Source organism: Stegodyphus dumicola, chromosome 1 (assembly GCF_044657685.1).
Source record: "Stegodyphus dumicola isolate Sdum_Otavi_A_Nest chromosome 1, ASM4465768v1".
NCBI lineage: Eukaryota > Metazoa > Arthropoda > Arachnida > Araneae > Eresidae > Stegodyphus > Stegodyphus dumicola.
The window spans coordinates 184,997,806-185,024,277 of NC_140768.1; the positions used below are offsets into that span (position 1 = coordinate 184,997,806).

General features: G+C 29.9%; 1 protein-coding gene across 6 annotated transcripts in view; it reads right to left on the reverse strand.

Moving 5' to 3' along the window:
• The window catches only part of LOC118182260 (uncharacterized), a 148,844-nt gene that overhangs the window by 34,373 nt on the left and 87,999 nt on the right, over positions 1–26,472 (reverse strand). For 5 of the 6 annotated variants that reach the window (XM_035351582.2, XM_035351591.2, XM_035351598.2 and 2 more), the window contains exons 2-9: positions 19,668–22,387; positions 14,115–14,196; positions 13,094–13,238; positions 11,300–12,242; positions 7,555–7,606; positions 7,310–7,442; positions 6,764–7,012; positions 1,790–2,025 (exon numbers count right to left, since the gene is read on the reverse strand). In XM_035351582.2, the coding sequence (XP_035207473.1) occupies positions 1,790–2,025; positions 6,764–7,012; positions 7,310–7,442; positions 7,555–7,606; positions 11,300–12,242; positions 13,094–13,238; positions 14,115–14,196; positions 19,668–22,287 (4,460 nt within the window). In that variant the 5' untranslated portion in view covers positions 22,288–22,387. Of the gene's footprint in view, positions 1–1,789; positions 2,026–2,771; positions 2,837–6,763; positions 7,013–7,309; positions 7,443–7,554; positions 7,607–11,299; positions 12,243–13,093; positions 13,239–14,114; positions 14,197–19,667; positions 22,388–26,472 lie in introns of all 6 variants that reach the window. The other variant, XM_035351621.2, reaches the window with a different exon arrangement.

Consider the following 26,472-nt stretch of genomic DNA (forward strand, 5'->3'; position numbering starts at 1 on the left):
TCTTTACAATACATATTCTTTGATTCTAACCTCCATGGTACCGTATACTAAGATTAAACCCATTTTGTTCTCGTATAATTTTGTTTTATACGAGAACAGGTACTTTCTTTAGTTCATGCACTGCACATGTTATTCTCGAGAATACTGGAAACCAAAAGTTGCGGGAAACTTGCTTTGCCTTTCTAAAAGACAATCAAATTGGAGCTGCGAAAATTGGCTCTATGCCAGCTGCCCGAATGACACTCACGTGATACGCAATTCGCCAAAAAAGTTATCTCTTCCGACGTCGGCGCAAAAATCGCTTTTTTTTGGCGGGATCATTGTATGAACTTCCCAGACTTTTCCAGATTTTGACAAAAATACTTAAATTCCCTGACTTTTCCCTGAATTTTTTGGTCAATTTTCGAATTCCCTGACTTTTCCCGGTTCTCCCGGTTTTCCAGGTAGCGTGGCAACCCTGCATACACAACAGTGCCTATACTACTAAATTAAATGATTCTCATTTGTTGAACCAATTAAAAGTTCTTGGTAATTTAAGATGTTTTGCCACTATAAATGATAAATTCTATTTATATGAAAATAATTCTTACAAAATTCATTTGCTCATTGGAGCTGATTATACAGGAAAATTATTAACATAAAATATAAAACATCTTTTAGACCATTTAGTTGCAGTTCATACATTCTTAGGACAGACAGTAATGGATAAATCTGAAGCAAAGGACACATCTACATATAGTTCAACATTAGTGTTGACACTTCATGTAAGTAATGCAAAAATCGAAGATCTCTGGAATTTAAATACTTTGAGTATTAAAGGTAGCTGTGAAAAATACGTTAAAGCAGAAAACCAAGGACTTGCTATGAAAAATTTCACACTTTGTTATAAGTGTTATGTTTAAATATATTATAGTGTTTGTTCACCTTCATAAGGCCTTTTCATTCTGTGGATTACTTACTTTAGAATCTAATTCAACATATTTCATATACAGATGCCTCAGAATGACAAAGGTAGGTTTAGTATTGTTATTTCTATTAAAATTAAGCACGTTCTGTCTTTTAAGAGATAGAAGTTAATGATTGTAATAAGTTAGTTTTAAACAATACTTAATATTATATATAATACAATATTTGTTATCTTTGTATGCAGTTGAGTTTATGCTGTAGAGTGTCAAGGTATGATGAAACATATTTTACAACAAGGTAATGCATGAACAATAAAAAGATTGATCTGAATTGCAAATGCTTACTTATGTTCATGGTTGGAAAAGCTGCACAAATTTTGGAGGACTGCACGAAGACAAAATTTTAGAGATACATGAAGAGACATCTTTGAACTATTACATTATTTCACATCAATTTTTTTCAGACTTAATGCATATTTGTAATTTATATACCACTTATTTCATTAATGTTTCAAATCTAATTTGAAGCATGGCTAGGGCAGTAACTTTCTATAATTATTTTCATGAATTTTAAGAGAATTTCTAAGATTTTTAAAATATTGAATTCTTTATGAATATCAAATAAACCAGCAAATATTGGATTTTTGATTTTATTTCTTAAAATTTCTATTGTAGCAGTTAGATTATTTTCATATTTAAATAACTGTTATGCTACTGTCTGTCAGTTTCCATAAAAATACACTACGCAGTAAATTTAACTCCTAAGTTTTGCTAATCTTCTGGAGTAAAATGACCTTTTCTGAAATCACCTTTCCTTATTTTTCCTAAAATAAACTGAAATTTTATAGATAGGAAGTTCAGTGCAAAATCTAAAAATATCATACTGTGCGCTGACATCTCGAACTGGCTGAATGTCAGAAAACAAGACGTGCTTTTCTCTTTTGTCTAGTACATGTTTCTCTGTGAAGTCTCCACTGAATTCTGGACATTGTACAAAATGCTCAATTAGAAAATTCAGGCTCTTAAGATAAGATGCTTCAGATGTAATGACTTCAAACATAGCTTCTTGGATTTTTCTGTCATTTGGTGATATTGTTTTCAAAATTCCACTCTTTACAACCTAACAAAAAGTATAAAAGTTGCACAGATTTTGAAAAATTTTTTATACACAGTATGATCTGACCAAAATCTCAATGTAGCACATAACAATATATATATTAGATACTATATCACAAGTAATTAACAAATTTAAGCAATGTGTTTTAGCTCAAAATGAAATTTATTAAAACATCAATAATTGATCAAATGTAGGTACTGTCCCAATTGGCAATCTACCGATTTCCGTTAGTTAGTTAATCAGTTTTATACTAGATGGCGCCACATCTTTTTCAGACTATTTTGTTTGTAAAAGCAATGTTTCTGTTTATCATTTCTTTCACATGCAATTTTTGATTGAATTTGCAAAGAGTTTTTAAAATGCTGTCTTCGAATCTTTGTTATCAATTTACTCTCAAATAACTTTCACGTTTACATTATAAAGATTTGAAAAAAGAAGCAAATGAAACAATTGCTATCTTAAGCAGCAATAGTGTTTAATTTATCTCTCTTAAATCCACTAACTCTCTTTTTCAATACTCTGCTTACAACAAATTGTTTGCACATAGATTTTGAAACAACTAAATATAACAGTAGAAAATCGGGTGTATTTTGTCTTAACTCTCATTTATTTCATTCACTATATGCACAAAATTCTTTACATAACCTATATTCATAATATTTAGTGGCTCACCTTTAGTTATATTAATATTGAGTAATTCATTGAAATATTTAAACCAGCTAATCTAATTAAAGAAAAAAATATTTCACCCTTTTATTCGCATACTGAAAGTTTCTTCATACGCAGCATAAAACACAGTAAAGAAATAAATTTTCTGCAAAACATAAAAAATTAATTAATATCAAATAATAATAAATTTGATCATGCAAATTTTAAATAAAATGGCAGAAGAAAAAAATGTTAAAAAACAATGTTAGTGACGCCATCTATTAATCCATAAAGTAACTATACAGTTAAGTAAGGTAGATCACCTATGGAGAGAATACCCAAATGTTAATGTTAAATAATGCACATTAATTTTTTTTTCATTACATTTTGTAAGGATATGATTACCAGACATCACTGAATTAAAGAATTTTTTCCCCAGAAAAATATGCTCATCTTTTGAGTTTATTCTGTAATGTCCTGATTTCTATCAGCCCTGATTTTCTTCCCAAAAGACTAGGTTATAAAGAAAATACTAAAATAGATAATTAGATAATTTTAGCTTAGCTTATACCGTCCGTTATACATTAAACGCGCATGCATAAATGTATTATGCGCAGAAAGTTTGTAGCTTTGAGGTCCGGATTATAGATCATTCCAGATTATGGACGTCCGGATTAAAGACTTTTGACTGTATTTCTTAACTTTATATAGTTAAACATTTTGAAATTGCATAATAGTCATTCTGCAATGACAGATATAATATTTCATTTCTATACATCTGATGAAGACGTATCTCCTGTGATTTCTCTTTCTTTTTAAATTTAAGACACATAAAGCAGTTTCACTACTTGTTTGTGTATGCTCCATATTAATCTCTGATAAGAGACTTGTTTGTCTCACGAAGTACATCTCCATAATTCAAATTCAAAATTACTGCATCAATACATTTTACTTCAAATTTTTTCACATATCACGAAAATGCTTTCATAAACACAAGCTATAATGGTATGGAAAATTAAAGAACAACTACAAAAAAATGTCTTATCCTAATTCTATTATGTGAAATCCAATGAAAAGTAGTTGATTGGTAGTTTAAGGTCAGCATTATTATGTAATCCAATAGGATTGCTCTTTGCTACACAGAAGTATGCAGAAGTTTTGTTATCCATTGTTTTGTTACATCTTGAAAAGAGTACAAGGGAGTGCTTCATATTCTAACTTCCAGGATTTTAAAAATAGCTGGATAAAATTTTCCTGTGTAGAAAGTGGAATATTTCGTTGGGAAAGTTTCTCACATACTGTATATAATAGATGCAAATGTAAGAATGGAAGCATGAAATGCACTGACATAGATCTGCAAACACCTAAATGTAGCTAAAGCAAATCAAGAATCTAGAAAAAGATACTCGTGATATAAGCAAAGAACCAGGACAAGTTTGAAAACACGCCACAACAGACTATCTGACATCAGCCTATAGGAAAGCAGCTATCAAAGGAGCTATAGGAAGTCAACAGGCTGCTTAAAAGAGGACTTAATGCAAAGAAACCCATGATTTGTGTCCACCTAAAGCTGTGAAATGCACCAGATTACAATGGTGCAGAATCATTCCAACTGGAGTATGTCTCAGTTTTATTTAGAGAGGGATTCTAAAACAATACATAGGGAGTTAAACTCAGGCAACAAGCCTGAAGACGTCCATGAAAGGTTCAAATTACAAAGATGGTAAAATAATAACATGGATGTCATTTTGAATGGCTACACTGACCTACACATTTTTGTGTAGCTCAGTGTGGCCATTCAGCACATCAATATGTATGGTTGTATTTTTACCATTGCAACTATGAATGTTAAAATATACAGAACTGATGTTATTGATCCTTATATTAACATTTTAGGGGTGCAGTTGGTAGTAACTTGCTTCTAATGGATAATAAAACACTCCCTCATGCTGCCTCAGTGACTAGTTATTTTGATGGTGAAAAAGTCCAATGCATAGAGTGACATGGATATTCTCTGACTTTTAAACCAATAGAACAGGTGCTAGATGCACTAGGGATATCATAGGGATATCAACTTCCATTACTGCAGCCCTCATCTAGCACTCTCCAACAGCTTCAAGGCACTATTCATCATAAACACATTCTTTTACTACAGGAACTCTGGACAATCTGAATACACAGCATGGAAAATCATTGTAAAATTGCATTTCGATCAGAGATGAACACATTCCCTCATTAAATTTTTCTATATATCTTCATAACACCATCTTTTCCCTAATCCATTTTATATCACATTTCCTATATTCTTATTTAATTTTATTTTTTGCACAATTTTTCATTTTGAAAACATGCCAGGCATGACAAAGATATTGTGCATGTTCCATGTTCTCTAGCTTTAAAATCATTCAAGTTATGTGAGTTTTTATAGCTTATTATTTGTTCCATTAATTTTTTCATTGATGTAAAATATGACCATGAGAAATAGCTACAGGATATAACTGGACTAGGTGAAAACCAGATAGTTCTTCCTTACATGGTAAAACTCATTCAATTTGCATGAAAATCTAACTTCACTTAAACAACATGTAAGTCTGCCAACTTCCTGACTTTATATACACTGGAAGAATTTTCAGAATAATTCAGAGAAAAGTATAAAGTGAAAAATACCTTTAAAACTGACACAATTAAATATTCTGAAACATTACATGAGGAAAAGCATTTAACATGAGGAATAAAAGATTACACAACTAAAATTAATTTTAGCATAATTAAGCAGCTTTTTTGTTTTTACTAAAAAGTACTTTTATGTGTTTCATAACATTTATTATCAATTTGAAATTTCAAAAGCACAACATTCAAAAACTAGCAAAATAAATATATTTTAAAACATGACAAAAGGAAATAAAAATCTTTGATTTTAAAGTTATTTTTCTAAAAAACATACTTTAAAAAATATTATTGTCATTTTAATGATATTGTAATAACAATCATCATGAAATTCATAAAACAAACAAAAAAAATCATCATGATTCTTTTTTCCTCACAATGTTGATAAATTATTATATTTAATGATAAAAGTAAAATAATTCACATCCCCAAAATGTATGACTTTTGTTTTTCAATGTAACAAAAAGGAAGAGTTCAAATGTTAACTTAAATGCCTGCCAAAACCTTTAAATACATCTAGAGGAGACCTCTTACAGTGCATGATTGATATCTGTGTCTCCTTTCTTAAAAAGAGTCTCTTGTTTTTTCCTTATCTGAACATTCTTGAGAGCTCTTTTTAAATCTGTTAATATGTTATGAAATTTTCTCTCACAATTTGCATTTTGCATTTAGATAGAATTTGTATTTTAAAATAAGAACAGTTTTTGTTATGAATCAGCTTTATTGCATGATTTTTTAGGCTAAAAATTGGGATGAGATTAGAGAATTCATACTTTTTTTTTTATTTTTTAAATATTAATATTATTTATACAAAAATTATATTAAACTAAAAAAATTTCCAACAATTAATATTTTATTAGTTATTTGAAGAAATATTTTATTTTATCTCAGCAGGTTTAATTTTAATGATATAAATTTGTTTTGCCTTTTTGAAGCCTTCTGCTGATAAAGTTCGTATTAAAGTTAAACTGGCAACACAGTTCTTGAAATGTACTGCAGGAAAGCCAGGTCATGCAAGAGTTTCCTTAGTTCTTTAACCATCTTAGGGGGGGGAATCCTTCATAAAATGCTGCAAAAGACTGCTTGAAAACTCTCAAATCCTTTTTTGTTAATTAATTTTTTTTTAATTTCATTAAAATTAATTTTTTAAAAAAATTTTAATTTGCTACAAACAAAATTATTTAAAATTCCAAAGTATCACTTCATAGATAACTGCAGGATGAATGATAAAAAAGGAGAACTACAAAATCAAATAAATCACATCCTGTTAAAAAGCAATTAAAACATTAACAACAATAGCAAAGAAACTAAATCAAAATGGAAAATTTCCTTATTATTTTAATATGAAATCAATTAGATACAAATCTTATTAGCAACAGAATAAAGCATATATTCTTGTAAATAACAAGTGCCAGATATAACTTACTTCAGGAACTTCACACCAAAGTGTTCGCTGTCCACCTTCACCATGTACCAAATCCATTGCAGACATTTGTGACTGTAATACAGGTGGTTTTGAATGGTTATGCATATCGCTGTCAGACAACTTACTTAAATTATCATCTTCATATTCAGATTCAGAGCCATCTGCAGAATACCAAAGTGTTGCCCTTTGTTGAACATCTTTATGATAAAACTGGTACATTGGCTCTTCCTCAAAGGGGGATTTTAATAACTATAAAAATTTAAATGTCATAAAACTTTCAAATATCTGCCCACAAATTAAAAAAATGAAGGCATGATATGAAAATATTTTTCTCATATTTAAAAATAATCAGCATTAGAATTACCAAAATAAATTTTATCAAATTGAAAAGTACTAAAAATACCAGATAACTGCAAAAATAAAATTTTTATGCTATAATCTGCTATATTTTAAATAAAATTATTATATACTCCTTTTCACACTAATAGCGTATTAATCTATGTGAACAGAAATACAAAAGTTAAAGAGAAAGTTAAGTATAAATACCTCTGACTGAAATGCAGGCAAAAAAGGCAAATTAAAACAATCATATGTTGTTAGGGAGGTAGCCCCAGTGTTTGAGGCTGAGCTTTGTTCATCAGCATAAAGTAAGTCTTCCAAAGAAGGATCATTAGAAGTTCTGAAATTTAAAATAGGATACAAAAAATATTACAGTTAATTTATATATGCATTATTCTGAAAATAGATCAAATCAAACAAACAGAAACTTAATAATAGCATGCAATTATTACCTTATATTCTTGAATACATCATTTTCATAATCTGCAGAAACTTTGCTGTTAGCTGCAAAGGTTATCAACATTTTTAGTACATTATTTATCTGCAAAGAACTATCCAAATATCTCATCTGTCACAAATGAAATTCAATTAATTATTTTATTGTTATTTAGAATATATTTCTCATTTGATTTAAAATCTGCTTATATAAAATCTTTGCTTAAAAGAGTAAAAGAAAGAACTCGGTTTCACACTCTCATTTGCAAATTCTAAAAAATTATATATAGAACAATGAAATATAAACAATTCTACTTTCCGTAGATTATTACAGAATGCAGTTTAGCTTATTAAAATGAATAAGAATAAACATAATACTTATATAACAAAGTCAAGCAATATTATTTCAATATTTGTTCAACACTATAATACATTACACTTTCTTGATCTGTACATTTTCTGCAAATACAATAAACCAAAATTTATATATACTTGTATACACGAAATATACACTATAGCTCAGAGGATCTTGACCAGAGGAACTTTTATAGTTTCGAGTGGGGAAAACGATCTGCTTTTTATTCAGCTGGTAAGTACTTAGTTTTAATTTAGGATTATAAAAATTTATTAATTTTAATTATGAATATAAAAACTACTTTTATGCAAATTTTGTTATTTAACAAAATTTTCTTATTTTTTGTTGTTCAACTTACATGGCATGCTACAAAATAATCTAAATCTAAATAAATGTATATATGTATTTTTCAAGTTGGGAAAGGGGGGTGATCTTCTAGCAGTGGTGAATGGTGGTGAATAGAATACATGAGGCAAAAAGGGTTGAGAACCACTGCCATAGCTATATTTATAATACATGAAAAATATTCCTAATATTAATTCATACAGATTTTATTTCAAAAGAAAAATTTTTTAGACTATATGACATATTGCTCACTATGACTATGACATATTTATGACATATTGCTCACTATGATGAACACCTTACTTTTACCATTTTTATTATTTATTTAAACATACACTGTGCACTGCGTTCTGTGATGGATATCTTTTATGACCAACTGAAAGAATTGTCTTTGTGAACAACTCACAACTGAAGCCTTTATCTACATGCTGGAACAAGTTTTACAACACACTCAGTTTGTAAAAAATATGATGCCTGATTACTGAGTTGGTATTCTTGTTATCAGTGCTGTTTCAACATCTTCACTTTCAAAGCTACCAAGATGAAAACTAATTTCACTCCCAATCAAGATGTGCACTGAGAACTGAGAAGAGAAGAAACACATATACGGCAACACTAAGCTTTACACTGATTACAGACCAAAGCCTCTCATTGATAATGTACTAAGAATTATTAAATCAAAAAATCATCTATGAGTAAATTAGTAAGCATTATCATATAGCAGTAACAAATAGTTTATAAACAGTCCAATGCTACATTTAATGATTGCTTGTAAATGTGTCATTTGCACTGTCCTAAGCTCTATAACCCTAATTTCAATAAAACTAAAGCATGTCCCTCAATCTGAAAACATAGCAACCAATGCTTTGGCAGCAAATGCCCCACTTAAATGAAGTTTCTTGTTGCGGACAACTCAAATATTTTCCCTCTATGCACAGAAGCTTTAATTTTGATAGCCATCATCAACCCATGCCTCATTGCTAATAATAACGGATCCTACAAAAATCTTAGCAATAAATGACATATTACTTCAGAAATGATGGATAGCTTAACCCCTTCCTTCTTGCTAGTATCAAAATAACTCCCATTTTCAAAATTATTATTTCTATTTCTTGCATTCCTTGTGACATGGATACAGTCAAAAGTCTTTAATCCGGAATGATCTATAATACGGACCTCAAAGCTACAGATTTTCTGCGCATGCGTAAACGCATACTGCATTTACGCATGCGCATAATACGCTTATGCATGCACATATGCATTTACGCATGTGCATAATACATTTACGCATGCGCGTTTAATGTATAATGGACAGTATAAGCTAAGCTAAAATTATCTAATTATCTATTTCAGTTAATGTTGCAGATTGTGTTGTTCCTTAATCTTCTTATTGGATCCAGCTTATTATTTTTTGAAGACTGTTAGAGCAATTTTATACAAGTAAGCTTGAACTTTCGATTATGTAAAAAAGAATTTCTGATTCTGGAGCTGCCAAAGGATCTACAAAGCAAAAGCATGTTTCAATGTCCATCAAACAAAAAGTGGAATTGCTGCAAAAAAATGGATCCTTTGTTTCTATAACTATTTTGAAATCTGTTTATCAATTTCACGTTGCTCTGTGGGGGGTGGGGAAGTTGCGGCGCACAATGAACTGGAAGTTGATCTGTCAGCACTACCCTTATCTTCAGGGCAGATACTTTTATTTTATTTGGCTTATAATTCCTTACTAAATGTAGTATTTCATCTCGATATACTCCGTCTTTGATATGATTTAAATCAAGTTCCTCATCATTATAAATATCACGAATACATATCAAATAGTTTTCTGGTTGCAATTTTCTAATTTCCACTATGCGTAATGTATGCTTTACGCATGCGCGCGTTGAAAGAAATGTTTAATAAACAAATCAATATTAAGCTTTTTTTTTTTTTTTTTTTTTTTTTAGTTTGTTACCCTTTACATCATAATTGCTCTTTATTTCATTAATTACGGTTTTATATTTTTAATTTTATAATTTCTGCCTGCCATCTTACCAGATTTAAATTGATGATCTATAATCCGGAATAGCCGAAGTCCCGACGATTCCGGATTAAAGACTTTTGACTCCAGGATGGAATGTTCAAAAGATGTGCACAAAAAAATTTACAAACAATCCATTTCTTAAACACCGGAAACATCTGTATTTCCTTTTTTACACACCAGATAGCAGTACCCTTGATTTCAAGCCAAAAAAAATTAAAAATGAGTACATGTATTGGTCATACATTTATTTTTAAACACTTTTCTTGAAAAATAATAGACACTTCTTTAACTGCTTTGTTGAAAACTGTGCAATTACTAAGGAATTACTGGGGGAAAATGTTAAACATTACGTTTGAGTTCTTGCACTTCATCTTCCCCCCCCCCAAAAAAAAACCATTGCTCAACACTAAGACAAATTCCTTAACAACTATATGGGAAAACAGAGTTTCTGTACAGGAATATTGTATATAAATGCCCAAATAAATGTTGCTCTTTTGATAACAATCCTTGTTTATGCCTTCCTGCAGTAAATTAAATACTGTATACAAACACAGTGGTGGTCTAAAATCCTCCATCAGCTGCTTATGTTAAGTCACTGTATGATATTTAAAATATTGTGAACTCTATTATATTTTTTGTTAAGGAAAATTTAAAAAATTAAAAGGGAAATTAGCTGTAAGTCATAAAAATCACAGTGTCTAATAATAAATAAATAAACAATGGAGATTAATTAATTAAAGTTACTCATTGTTTATCAAAATTTGCCCTATACTGCATTCCTTATGAAAACTGAAAGATACTTGAAATTACGTTTCTACAAATCCCAGTACAATTTTTCAGTAATTTTATATAAATATATACAAATTATGTTTCTTCAGTTGCACACCTATTCTTATAACTTTACTTGTATAACTGGTACTTAATTCCTATTGAAAGATTCGAATTTATAATCAAATTAACTTTTCAAAATGATGTATAATATTCTGATCATGTAACAACTGTCTCAGAACAATAATAAACAGAAAAATATAATATATACCTGAATCAACCAGATCTGGATCCAAAGCAGTATATAATGGTGAGTCTGTATTATCAGAACAGCCATATGTTGAATTACATGAAATGCTATTTTGTTCTTTTTCAGATACTTTAGTGTAACTAGATGAAACAATTTTTGTATTTATTATTTGCATAGGAGGCAATGGAGGAGGTGTTTTGGGACGTTGGATAGCAGGAGCATTTGAAATCTTTCTCACGCGTGGACGTTGTTGGGAACATTTAATATCATTAGTAGTAAGTGGCAGTGATGGCTCTGATTGCTTTCGTAATTGCTGCAAACCATTTCTGGAAGACTTCAGACTTTCATCTGCTACAACAGAGTCACTAAATGGTCGCTGCTTTTCTCGACCCATTGACAAATGAACATAAAAATGAGCACTTTCTTTTTTAGGTGATGGAGATCTTTTTAAAGGTATGCTACTTGAACTCTTTTGTCTTAAAATGCATTTAATAAAAGTTTTTTTCTTTGGAGAAGTATTTATTGATTCATGTTCTTGGACCTTTACACCAATCTCAGTAGAATTTTGTCCGTTCTTTTTAATTTTGATTTTATTAAATTTGGATGAAAGTTCCAAACGAATGTCATTTTTGGTCCACGACAGATGTCTTTTAAGTTGACTAATTTTATTTCCAGGTTTTTTAACAGCGTTTGAATTATCTGACGCAAGTGCCAAATCACATATTTGTTCTTTTTCTAGTTTACTGCTTTCTGCAGATTCTAAGCTTGTAAGAGAACAGTGCATAAAATCAGCATTATCACCATCGTCGGGTGATAAAGAAATACTGCAGTTTTCATCATCTTGTTCACCTTTCTCTGCATCATCATGCTCATTCTTTTCCAATAAATAATTACCCAGGCTTTCATATACTGGCTCATAAAAATGATTTGCATCAGCTAGATCAAATGTGCTTTCATTTGCAACCTAAACAAACAAAAACAAAAGGGGAAGAGATAGAAAAGATCAAAAATAAAATAATTAGTAATTAAAAATGATAAAACTGTACTTTAATTCATATCTCAATATAACTTAGTTACATCATTTATTAAAAATAAGAACAGTAATCTATTCTATGTTTAACTGACAGTAATTTCATGGTAAAAAAATTAAAAACACACTGAAGTCATTAAAAATTCAAAAAGAGGGATGATTGATTATATTTTAATCAGTATAATCAACTCAATCTGATTAGACTTTAAATAATTTTTTATTTATGAAAAATTTCACTTTTTAATTTACATTAATAACTACAGCAGAATTAATGTTAAGCTGAATTGCAAGAAATCATATATGATATAGTATGTACTGTAGTTTGATTTTAAGACATAATTCTCAGTTTTATTACTACACACAGAAAAGAAAGATTTTTGATTTTAAGCAGACAAAATAAATGAAATAAAATGCACAAATACATCTAATAAATATTATTTAATAACTGTGTTTTTCATTAATAATAATAGTGTAATTATTTAAATTAATAGTATTTTAGAAAATTAATCACTTGCAATAATTAGACATTCAGAAATACCTGCAATTCTAAAATGAAATGCATTTGAAATTGCATTCTGTTTTCAATAATATGAATATCAGGAAAAAGAGCTTTTAGAATCAAAGAAATACACTAGATACATAACAAATTAAAAGAAGCAAATTATTGAAAAAAATCTCTTCATTTTTATTTTTGAAATTTAAAAAAAAAAAAAAAAAAAAAAACATATTTTACAAAGCTAACATTAATTAAAATTTATATTACATACGATAAATACAAGCCATACCTCATCATTAATTAATGTGTCACTAGAATCAGTAAATGAAATGGTGTCATTCAGCATAGGCTTTCTTGAATCAGCTGATTTGGAAGTATTTGAATAATTAACCTTATGGGTTGATACACGCTTATTCTTTCTTTTTTTTAAAGTGCTGCAATAAAAAGAAATTCTTTACTATAGGAATAAATATTAGCTAGAAATATATTCCTCTGTGAAAATACCAGAATTTAATTAATTGAACTCTGAGCGAAATTCAGTACTAAATCTTGACATAAACAATACACAACATTTATGGCATGATAAACTACATTTTTGGATACTAGGTATCAGTTGCCTAAGAACTATGGTACAATAATGTAGTTCTGAAACAACATACTCCAGTAGGAAACAGAGATTCTTAAGCTTTAGAGTCTTATGAAAAACAATCTCAAAACTACATGCTTAGCTTCTTGTACTCTAATAACTGAAAATGGAGCTTTCGCTTTTATAAACTTTAAAATAATTTACAGTCAAAATTTTACAGAAAAATATAAAAATCAAATAAGAGCTAAAAACTTGAAAAATACTTTTATGAAATTAATTTTATAAAAAATATATGATGTGATTCTAATTCACATAATACATCAATAAAATTATGTATACTGATAATTCTGTATAACTGTACTTTGTCTTTCTACTTTGTTTATTTTATTTTACTAATATTATTTACAAATTCAAATGCATAAAAGTTAGTTACAAAATATAAAGTCTATGTAACTACTCAATTTTTTTAATTAGATAGTACTAGTATAATACAGGTGGCCTTTTTAAGAAGTACTTGATTTCTGTTTCCATTTTTCACATTATAATGAGGAAGCATTGTGTATTCATTCAGTGAATAAAAATTCCAATAATTTAAGAAATCACATATCTTATAAGAAAGCAACTGTACAATATCCTCCAAAATTGTAAGCACACAGTAAAGAATTATATTTAAAACCAATTAATCTAATGAAAAAAAAAATACAATGCTTTTTTAAATAAATACCTGCTCTGGCTAGTAGACAAGCTACTTTTCATATAATCATCATCACTTATATCAGCCCATTCATCATAGGAATCAGTTTTCCCTGAAATAAATAACAGTTTAATACATGATTAATAAATAATGCATATACAGTACAAAGTATTTAATATGAACGTCCATAATCTGGAATGATCTATAATCCGGACCTCAAAGCTACAAACTTTCTGCGCATGCGTTGCAGTTACGCATGCGCATTTAATGTATAATGTACGGTATAAGCTAGGCTAAAATTATTTAATTATCTATTTCAGTTAATGTGTTGTTCCTTAATCCTTTAATTGGATCCGGCTTATTATTTTTTGCAGACTGTTAGAGCAATTTTATAAAAAGTAAGCTTGAACTTTTGATTATGTCAAAAAGAGTTTCTGATTCTGGAGCTGCCAAAGGATCTACAAAGCGAAAGCATGTTTCGATGTCCATCAAACAAAAAGTGGAATTGCTGCAAAAAAATGGATAGAGGCATGAAGAAAGTGACAGAGAGGTTAGTGAAAATGAAAAAATTTCGATTGACAAGTTAGTCGGTATTCTCAGCACAGCAATTACAGGACTTGAACAGCGGAACTTTGCAACTGAACAAGAAATTATGTCTGTTTATAGAATTAAAGAGAAAGTATTAGCACATAAAATGAAGCAACTTAAACAACTTGCATTGAAAGAAATGTTTAATAAAGTAAACAAATAAACATTAAGCTTTTTTTTTTAATTTTGATACCCTTTAGATCATAATTGCTCTTTATTTCATAAATTATGGTTTCATATTTTTAATTTTATAATTTCTGCATGCCATCTTACCAGATTTAAATTGATGATCTATAATCCGGAAAAACCCCTAATCTGGAATCGCCAAAGTCCCGACGAGTCTGAATTAAAGACTTTGTATTGTATATATATATGTGGTATCCATAAGTGCAACACAGCCTCATCTATGCACCAGCAGCAAGAGCGAGGTGAAAGAGGAGTATGATAGATAGACAGAGTCTTCTATCCCACATGAAGGTAAGATGTCTCCACGAGAAGGTGGTAAGACGTAGGTCTACATGTGAAGGTGTTAAATAATGAACTGTATGTTTCCACGGGAAGGTGGTAAAATTGAACTGCATAATACGACAGCAAGTGCGAGTAGGCACTAAGCTGCTATGCTATAAAATTGGTAAAAGTGATAATGCGGAATCCTGTTTGTACCAAACGGCACTGTGACTCGATTTAATGTACCTTCTTCTGTTGTTTTATTAAATGTTCTGTGGTGTGGAATACATTGGACTTGTTAATTGACCCCAGCTAAGCATCTTCACCTCCCCTACCACATATATTTATATAAGAAAGAATTTTAAAAAATTAGATGTTACTATTTCAGAGTAATTGTTTCATGATTTCATTAGTATTAATTATTTTTACTATCAAGCTTTTTCAAATATAACTTGTTTCATGCATTTATATTTTATACCTATGCTTTACTAAGTAGGCCCTTTTTGTTATCTATAGAAACTATTATCATCTCATAGTTAAAGTAAATTTCAAGTTTTCTCTTTATCTAGCCTAGTTATTTAAAGAAACCTTTGTTGAGTCACTAGCAATAGTACATGTCAGCTAAAATACCTGCTTTTGTATAGTGAATGCTTTTGTAAAGATTTGAAATGCTAAGGTAAAAAGTGCAAGATTTATTACCATGTGATGACATGCTGATTATGAGTTTAACAAGAATGGCATATTTTATGTCTGATGTACAGAATGCTCTAGATAAAGGAAGTATGTAAATTTAAAACAAACATAAGCAACATCTGTATAGAGTAGGAATTTGGCACATAGTGCAAGAACACGACTTGATGAAAAAGGTAAGTGACCCCAAAACCAGGAATGGTGAAAACATACTCTGATTCAATAATGTGATGCTCAAGCCATTAATTAACTGAATATACAAAGGGTATTAACAAATTAAAATTTTTATTAAAAGAATTAAAAAATGGAAATGCTTTGGAACAAAATTTTTGGTATGGATAACAGAAGAGCACGAAAATTTCTGGCAACAGCGTATTATTTTAAATGAGAAATACAGTTTTCTACTTGCTACTTTTAAATTTATTCTTCTTCCGAACTGTCATATGTAAATAATCTATGGCTTGAAGGATATGTTGTAATGTTATATGAGGAGAAATATTCCTATTTCATAATTCAAAAACTTTGTGAATGCAAGTATTAAAATTTCTAAGTGCAAAATAAGCATTATTAATTGGAAAGGGCAAAACCATTGGTCATTTCTTCTACATGGGAAGAAAATTCCAAACAAATACCCAGAAAAGTATGTACTGTTTCAAATGCTAAAAAAAAAGTCCCTACAGAAATCAATTGCAGTCTTTAAATATATCTGCAGCAACAATAAATAAAATAATAAACCAAGATTTATAACTTAAGATAAGCAGAAATGCATTGTGGTCTCCCTGATAAAGTATGGGTTTACCTGAATAATTGTAACAAGAACAAAAAAAGAGGTCTATTTATTATCGAAAATTAAGGGGGAAAAATGTAGGAACCTAGTTTCGTCAATACAAAGAAAGTTCTACCAAAGGTTTTACAACTGTTGCAGGATTTTCTTACAATGGGAAATTAAAAATAAGAGTGAAAACAATATTAAATTCAACTTAAACTACTATCAATAGAAAGTTTTTGGTCTGATATTTACAGAAAAAATTTCATTTCTTTATCTCACTGACTTCAAAGAGTGAAACTTCATCAAGACAAACAAACAAGTCATACTTCAAAAAGTACTATCGCATCACTTGAAAAAATTAAGACTTTTACAGATACGGCATGTATACCTTTTCAAAAGATTCTTGAGAAGTTGCTCAATGTTTCACCTATAGACTATTGTGCATCTGGTCTCTGATAAAGAGCTTTTTCTAAGCACAAATCCATCATGATTGATGGACTCTGAGAAGAAACAGAAATCAATAGCCATTAAAATTTTACAAAAAGCCATCTCTCTGAGAAACCATTATGCAGACTTATAATACAGAAAAAGTAAAGCTATCCCATCGAACATTAAAAAAAGTACTCTTTACATTTTAAACATTAAACAAACGACCCTGAAATCGCTCTAAAAATATGTAAACACCATCTGCACAATATATCCTGCACTCCATTTAGCTTGGCAGTCATCAAGGCAATATAAATCACACTACTTATACCCCGACTTTTGGCAATCTGCCTTATCAAAGACCAATATCTTTGCATTGCTGAAAACTGACATCATGTGGCCTGATTAAATAAATTCCATTTTCAGCTATTTCAAGTAGATGGACATATTTATACAGGCAGAAGACTGCATAAGATTATAATCCTGATTTGTCAGCAAATGTTCTGCAAGCTGATGATGCCATGCAGATTGCTTATATATATATATATATATAATATATTCATTAAGTTTAATGTGCAGATAGAAGAATACAACTAGGACAAACTCAACCATACATGCAACATTTTCTGGACTAATCTTTGAACTGCATATTCCGATTCACACATCATTATGAGCACATTACAAACCCCACATTGTTGGAAGCTAGCACGTATTAAGACAATGGATAATATAGACAAAAGTGAGCCACTATGCATGTTAGCAAGAGTGAAGCAAGTGGAAAAGTAAAGTGACTGCTCAGAAGATGCATGGGAGACAGTCAAAAAGTTTTGGTTTCTGTTGAAATCTTATTAAGAGATTGGTTAAAAGATATTTGCATTCCAGCATTATGTAAGATCGTATAATACGGATTAATTTTGATACGAAACAGTTTAGTTTGATATATTGTAAATAGTTACTATTTTTAAGAACTACCCAAATTAAAATGAAGAATAAAAGGGCTGTTGCCAATCAGAGGTTTTCTTTATATATTTTTATTTTACTTGTATACTATATATATAATTTATTTTCTAATAGATTATTTATCATATTATCACCATTGACAAAAGTAGTTAGAATTCTATTGAAATGAAGTAACTCATTAGCATGTTTAAAATTTGAAACTTGAATAAATTTAAAATGGAAACATCAAAAATGAATCTAGAATAAAATCTATCTATGCTTAAATAAATTTATGATGGAAACTTTAAAAAGGTACAATTAAAAGTGAAAATGTAATCAATAAACCAAGTAATTACAAGTAATTATCATCATTGACGGGAAATTAGTTGACTTTTCAAGGGAAACAAACTAACTTCTGATCAATTAACAACAATTAATAAATGCGAAAGTGTTTCATCTTTTTTTTTTTTTTTTTTAATCAAGTAAGAATTATTATGAGAAAAAAGCTTTTTAGTAAGAAACTACTTTTGTTAATGGAGATAATATACTAAATAATCTATTAGAAGATAAATTATTTTAAAATAATTCTTTTATTACTTTGCAGCTTTTGTGCAAGTATTAGGCAATTTATTGCAATTCATTAGCTGAAAGAATTTACTTTTTAATTTACTTATATATATATATATCATATGCTTTATTGGAGAGGTTTATTGCATAGATAGAAAGATGAAACTAGCAGACAAATGTAGCTGTACATTCAATAGTGGAAAAAAAAAAAAAATCAAGAGGTATGCATGCTTTCTGTAGAAAAAGAAAAATGTAAAAAAGTAGGCATCACTGGATGCATCATTTAAACAGATGGGTAAAGATACACACACAAAAGTGTCTTTCCAAAGTCAGTAGCTAGTTTGCACTTTTTTGATGAGGTGTGGGTAATCAGAAAGAGGGGAATAACAGACACACATATCATTGCAGATCAGTTGCACCATTTTATAAATGACACACTCACCTGCGATGATGGTTGTACTGGTATAGTAATGCAAATTTCCACCAGGCATGCTTGATACAGAACTGGCTCAATAAGCACAACTGATTTCTAGGTGCTCAACTAATGTCTATGATTGTTTATTTGGCACTTGTGAGGCATTATATAAATTTCTAGTAATTCCATCCCAGAAATATGGCTCTATTATGAAGAGGAACAAAATGCGCTTATTTTAATATATTCCATCAAGACTGCATTGACTTGATGCCAAGTTAAGTTGCTGCAATTATTTGAACACTTTGCATAATATTTTGTTGATTAAGTTTACATAAGCAATTTTAAATAAAAAGTTTGCTTTCCTGTAGGTGTCCCATATACTCAAATCTCCTTCAACAGAATGTTTAGGTCTACTATTTATCTACTTCACTTATTGTAAAACAAATATATTACATTTACAGGCAAAACTTTTATCATGTACAGTGAGAAAACTCTAAATACAACTAAAATGCTAAAAAGAAAATGACACAACACAAAAAATAATTCACTAAACACCATTTTTCTTGGACTTTGCTATCATTAAAAAATACTGATAAAATGAAACTTTTTTATAGTCATAAGATTTCTATAGCTTGTATGATACATAAATCATTGAATTCCAATACATACACAATTCATTTCAGAGGAATATATAGTTAAGATAAAATATATGTACTTATGTTATATGGGGAAAATTACTTACTGTTTTTAACATCAACAGTAGGATGGACATTTTCATAAGATCGAGTACTTGATCCATAGTTCCCACTGCTAGAAGAACCTTGGGAGTCAATATAAATGTGCTCTTCACCATCTTTCTCTATTTCTAATTCCAAAGAAGAGTAATAATTTTCAACATCATAATAGTTTCTGTAATCTGAACTCGTTAAAGAAACACTTGAATTGGTGCTGCTTTTTGAAAGTTCACTTGCAGCTTCTGAGCGCCGCCACAGAAATGAATTATTAGGCTGCAGTGAATAATCATTAACATGATTTGATGACTTCATGTTAAGGTGTTCCATAGTTAGATTTAAAGTCATGTTTGTTCGTTGGCTAAGACTAGGAGCTACGTTATTGCTACGCCCTAATTTATCAGCTACACAATCTGAAGAATCTTTTGAAGGTTTTGTTGATGAAGTATTAAGTTTCTTCACTAAACCACCTTTTGATTTTATATCTTCAGTATTTTTAACTTTTGATTCAATATTTAAATCATTTGATTTATTCTTAAGATTGTTTTTGTTTAAAACAGTTTCACCTGTTAAAGAATGCTTACTCGCAGTCTGAGAATTTAACCTTTTTTCAATGCTGCTTTGATATTTACCTTCATTTTTAGCTTTAGCTTGCAATAATTTATCATCATCAGTCTGTGCTCGAACTTTTTCACTCACAAGCTTCAGTCTTTTTTGTGTTTCAGGTGAAAGCAAAGCTAAACTGCCTTCAAAACTAAGAACTGCTCGTTGAACAATACTCAGTTTAGGGATGTTTTCACCTGGTTTGGAACACTCATCCTTTATTTCCTCATTTGTGCAAGCTGAATTCTCGAACAAAAGTTCACAACCTTCAGCACAATTTGAAAAGTTATTTTTATTCAACTGTTCATTGTTAACTGCACTAACTTTACTCCCAAAGCCATCAAAACATGTTTTGTCACAAATGCTGCTGGTTGTACTTGATTTTGCTAATGGACGGTTAGTTTGTTCGACTGTTTTATTGGGGACGTCAGATGTTGTAACTGATTTAGTTAATGGCTGACCTCCTCCTTTATTTGATTCCAGAAATTTATTTCTCAAAGAGGCAACTTTAGAATTACTTATTGGTTTTGATTCTGGATTTGACTTTTTAGTCCAGTTCCCACAACTGTCTTTGACCCAAACAGTTTTTGATGAGGGCTGAGATCGTTTCACTAATTCTTTAATTTGTTCTGCATTTTCAGATCTTTGTATAATGCTGCCTGTATTGACCCCATTAGGTTTAGCAGTTTGGGCAGAAAGTTTAGAAGTTTTGTTTGTGGCATTATTCATAGGTGGCTGATCTATTTGAGTAAATGTTTTAGAGACTCCTTTACGTTTAGTCGATTTCTCTTCATCTTTATCACACAAAATTTTATTTGAATTTACATTTAATATTGGTTTATCTTCAAATTTTTGTTTTGCTTTTGCATTCAATTTTGTAGAAGTAATGTATTTTTTAGATATTACTGATGTATGCAGAGCTGATGTATTTGTTAATGGCATGTTTACATACGAATTCTTCAGCATGTTACTTGAAACTGGATCGTTTACAACTGGAATGTTTAATAATGAGCTTTTAGGTGAACCACTGGAATTTGAAGAGGAAGCAGATGGAATGCTCACATGAGAACTTTTATGAGAATTTGACTTTACAGCCAACACACTTGAAGTTGGCGGTTTAAAATGCGAATACCAAATGGAATTGGTGGAATGTAAAGCTGATGAATTTGGTTGGATACTTAAGCGAGAAGTCTTTGTACTCTTTGATAATGAATCACTGTCCACAACATTGGGAGAACTAGTTAACTGCACAGAAGTTTCATTTACTGATGGCAAATTCACTTGAGAACTTTTGGGTGAAGTTTTTGACTTAGCTTTTTCCTTCTGAAAATTCTTTAAATTTGAAGTATATAGTTTAGACTTATCATTATTCATTTTCAATAAAGATGAAACTGAAGCTGTATCAGATTTAGTGGAAGACATACTGGCAACCTTCCTCTCATTGTCTATTTTAAAAATAGAATGTTTGGTCTTGGATTCACCCAAATTAATATTATGAACTGAAGTTAAATTTTTTGATGTTGAAGATTTTAATTTATTTCTATCTTCTTTAGATAATGAAACACTTTTATTAGATTTAGTGTTCTCAATGGTGTCAAAATTTTCAAATTTATTTTTAATATGAGACCACTTTGGAGATGATGTCAGGCTTCCAACAGAACTTGAAGTACTACTTGTAGAGTCTGAAACTTTAATTTTTGCATCAGGATGCATTTCTTGTTTCTTATGCACCGAAGTTCCAGATTTTGTTACAGTTTTGATATTTGCTGAGGTTCTTGCATTTGTGCTTTGGCCAGAACTAACATTAGGAGTCCTAGTTCTGAAGTCATGAGATGGTTCTCTGGAATATAATCCAGTTTTTTGCCTAGGTGAATTAGATCTGCGAACTGTAGAAGCACCACATTTTAATGACATTGTAAAACTATGGCAGTTTTGAAAATCTTGCAACAACTTTAGTGGTTGCCTAGATCCAGTACAAGTTGTTCGTACAGAAGGTAATATATCTTCCTCTTTCAAGAAGGTTTTCATAATTAGATGATGTCAGATAAAATGTTATAACTGCAAAACCATAAAGTAAGAGACGTATTTCGGAAATAAAGATGCCTGTCATTTTCACTTGCCATCAAACCTAAAATTAAAGATACTTTCTGATTAACTAACTATATAAGATATATATAACTAACTAAATATTATAAGATTTTAATGAAATGTTGGTACTTTCCATTAGAAGCACCTTTGAGAAACCAACCAAAACCTTTGAGACCTTTGAGAAACCGCAAAAAGGCTTATGTGGTAACTATTATTATTATTATTTTGCAAAGTTATGCCAGGACTTGTTCACTATTTATAGGCGCGTCAAAATGATTAACTATTAGAAAATAATTTTTTTTTCAAATTCTGTACTTAATGAAAACATTATACAGTCAAAAGTCTTTAATCCGGACTCGTCGGGACTTCGGCGATTCCAGATTATCGGTTTTTTCGGATTATAGATCATCAGTTTAAATCTGGTAAGATGGCATGCAGAAATTATAAAATTAAAAATATGAAACCGTAATTTATGAAATAAAGAGCAATTATGATGTAGAGGGTATCAAAATTTACAAAAAAAAAAAAGCTTAATATTTATTTATTTACTTTATTAAACATTTCTTTCAACGCGCGCATGCGTAAAGCATACATTACGCATAGTCGAAATTACTCGTAGAAAATTGCAACCAGAAAACTATTTGATGTGTATTAGTGATATTTATAATGACGACGAATTTGATTTAAATCATATCAAAGACGGAGTACATCAAGATGAAATACAACATTTAGTAAGGAATTATAAGCCGAATAAAATAAAAAACATCTGCCCTGAAGATAAGGATAGTGCTGACGCTGACAGATCAACTTCCAGTTCATTGCGCGCCGCGACGTTCCACCCCCCCCCAAAAAAAAGCAGCCTGAAATTGATAAACAGATTTCGGAATAGTTATAGAAACAAAGGATATGCCTTTATCCATTTTTTGCAGCAATTCCACTTTTTGTTTGATGGACATCGAAACATGCTTTCGCTTTGTAGATCCTTTGGCAGCTCCAGAATCGGAAATTCTTTTTGACATAATCGAAAGTTCAAGCTTACTTTTATAAAATTGCTCTAACTGTCTGGAAAAAATAATAAGCCGGATCCAATTAGAAGATTAAGGAACAACGCAATCTTCAACATTAACTGAAATAGATAATTGGATAATTTTAGCTTAGCCTATACCTTCCGTAATACATTAAACGCGCATGCGTAAAGGCATTATGCGTTTACGCACGCGCAGAAAGTTTGCAGCTTTGAGGTCCGTATTATGGACGTCTGGATTAAAGACTTTTGACTGCATATCAAACTGCATTAGTTACTGCAGTATCTATCAAAGCAACATTTTAATATGTACTGAAATTATTTCGTCTGTCTCTTAAGGTATATTGAAATTATTGAATTTCGCCAAACATCACATTAAATCGTACCAGCATATCTAAAATCTAAAATATGCTAATATTTTAGATATGCTGAGCTGAGCTCAAAAAATACATTATTTTATCACTCGGAATGTATTAATTAAACTGCTGTGATATTTATGTGTTTTAAGTTCGCTAATGCTTGCATTCGAATTTTATTTCTTCATTCAAACTGCCGACCTTAGCACTGAAAAAAGGAAATCACCCAATTATCAGCTATAGAGAAAATCTTCAAAACGATTGCTGGCAACTTTTTTTGCCAATTGCCAAAACATTTTGCTACTTTTAGCGTTGAAAACAAAGCCTCTCAAAATTTCACTGATAGAAAAATGCTGAAATTTTTTCGCATTAAGAAACTAAAAACACTATAAAATTTTCATTTATCATTTCAAGTCATTTATTTCTGATATTACTTCTGGTGATGAACTGTAATCTGTAGCAAAATCACAATTTAAGCAAAATAGCACATTAGTACTACCCGATTCTTTGCTTAAGCTAATAAGCCTAAGTATTGATTAGTAGGTTAGATTAATTAGTTTAAGTATTTCGATTAGCCTTTTATAACATTAATATTTTAGAACTTATTAAATATCTTGCAATAAATTATAAAAAATGCATTTGACATGTCAGAAAACAGAAATACAAGAGTACTAAAAATACAAACTCATCACATAACATAAAGTTGCAAAACAAGCAAGCAAATGGAATAAATAGCATTCATTCAGTGTATACATTAAACATCCTTTTGCAGTTTTTGATTCTCGTTTTTGCCCATAGAAGACCTTATTTCTGTTGCTTTTGTTTCTTAATCATTTGCTTACTTTATTTTCACTTATTTTAAATTAAGTATTTTTGGTTTACAGCATGCACTAATTTTTGTCCCCTCAAAATAATAAGTAAACAAATAAATAAATAATAAAATAATAAAATAAAATATAAATAAAGGGGAGGTAGTGCTGAATTCTCCCCCTGAGCTTTTCTACACACCACTGTCAGCCTAATTTTGAATTTCATTCTGCAGTATATCTTTTTCATGTATCATACATAAGGTGATTTAGCAGCTGGGTAAAATCTAATTCTTGAAATTCTTAGAAAAACGGGGGGGGATAACTGTATTGCTACTCAACAAAAGAAAATCTTTTCGAATTACATAATATTGAATGAATAATTAATACAACTTACATAAAATTTTAATTACATGTTGAATCATTAAATTTCAACCAAATAACGGCGCAAATATTGTTCGCTAAATGCGACAATTACACATGTGAATATTAATTTTTGAAAATAAACCAGTTATTATTTTAATTAATTTACTAACTCAAAGATATTTCAGCCTATTCCTTCTTCCTTCAAAAATGCTACACCAAATTAAATTCTACAGAAAGAATCTGTAGTCAGCACACAGGATTACAAATGCATATCATTTACTGGTCATTAAAACCTAATGAATTTTTGCCCATAAACTATTATCTTCTTTCAGTTCAGTCCATGGACCTTATAAAAGATAGACCAACCCAGTGGGCGGGCGCGCGTCACCGCCATGTCCGCAAGAAAGAGTAGGGACGATGTGGTTTACTTTAACACTGAAACCTATGGCGTTTGTATCACATAACTGTTTTTAATTATTAATTGTGATACGTTGTATAGTGATAAGATTATGAAAGGCACAGTTTTTTTCAAATAGGATTTAATATATCTCATTAAAGCAGTTTTTACTGCATTTCGCGCATTTTTTTTCCACGCTTAATTCTTGTACAAACATCTTTACTTTGGTAAAACGGTAAAAACTCTAAGCACAAAATTTATTAACTTAATTTTGCGTAAAAATAAAGCAAAATTAAACAAGATCTGATAATTTTTTTAAAAAATTTAATGAACATTTTCAGGCAGTGATTTTCAAAAACTATAATAACATTACAAAACGATCATTTATTTGATTATATCATCATTAAATTATTAACATTAAAGTGGATTATTTATTTTAGTAATTTATAAAATTCGGAGCATAAAATTTTCTGAGTGTAATGAAGGCGGAAAAAAGATAAAATAAAATCTAGAAGCACTCAGATTTTATATTACGCCCAAAAGGAACCTTTTTTTAACGTTTTGCGTGTTACCTATATTTATTGAATATCATGTTCTTCGCCCGTAAACCACATACATTTGAAAGCAGCATATCTTTAGAATTTTCGCACTGGAGATAAAAAAATTTTATTTTCCGTACAGTGTTAGTATTGCTCGCTTTGAACTCGTTGAGTTTGTTAATCAAAAATTCGTTAAAGTTTTACAAAATATGAAATAGATTAAAACAAATTCGAAATTCGGCCGTCCAGATGCCCATGTTTGGGTGGAGGATTGCATTATTCAAAATTTGATGGCTCTAGATGCCATCGTTTTTGTCACAGTGCGAGAAACATACATGTATTCATGCAGATTCTTCATTATTTAATTTCTTTAAATATAATACAAGGAGATAATATTTGGTAACAATTTGCAAGGAGACACGGACATTTATAGTGAAACAGTGCAAAATGCCGCTTCGAGCTAATAAATTAAATTAACAGTAAATAAAAAAAAAATCTTCTACAGAACTAAAAATAAATTAAAAAAATAATGACTATAAAATACAAGCAAAATTAATTATTACGGTTAAATACAATTTTAATATTAGAATTAAATGTATAAAAATTAAGATGTCAAGTGTTTATCACTATGATGTAT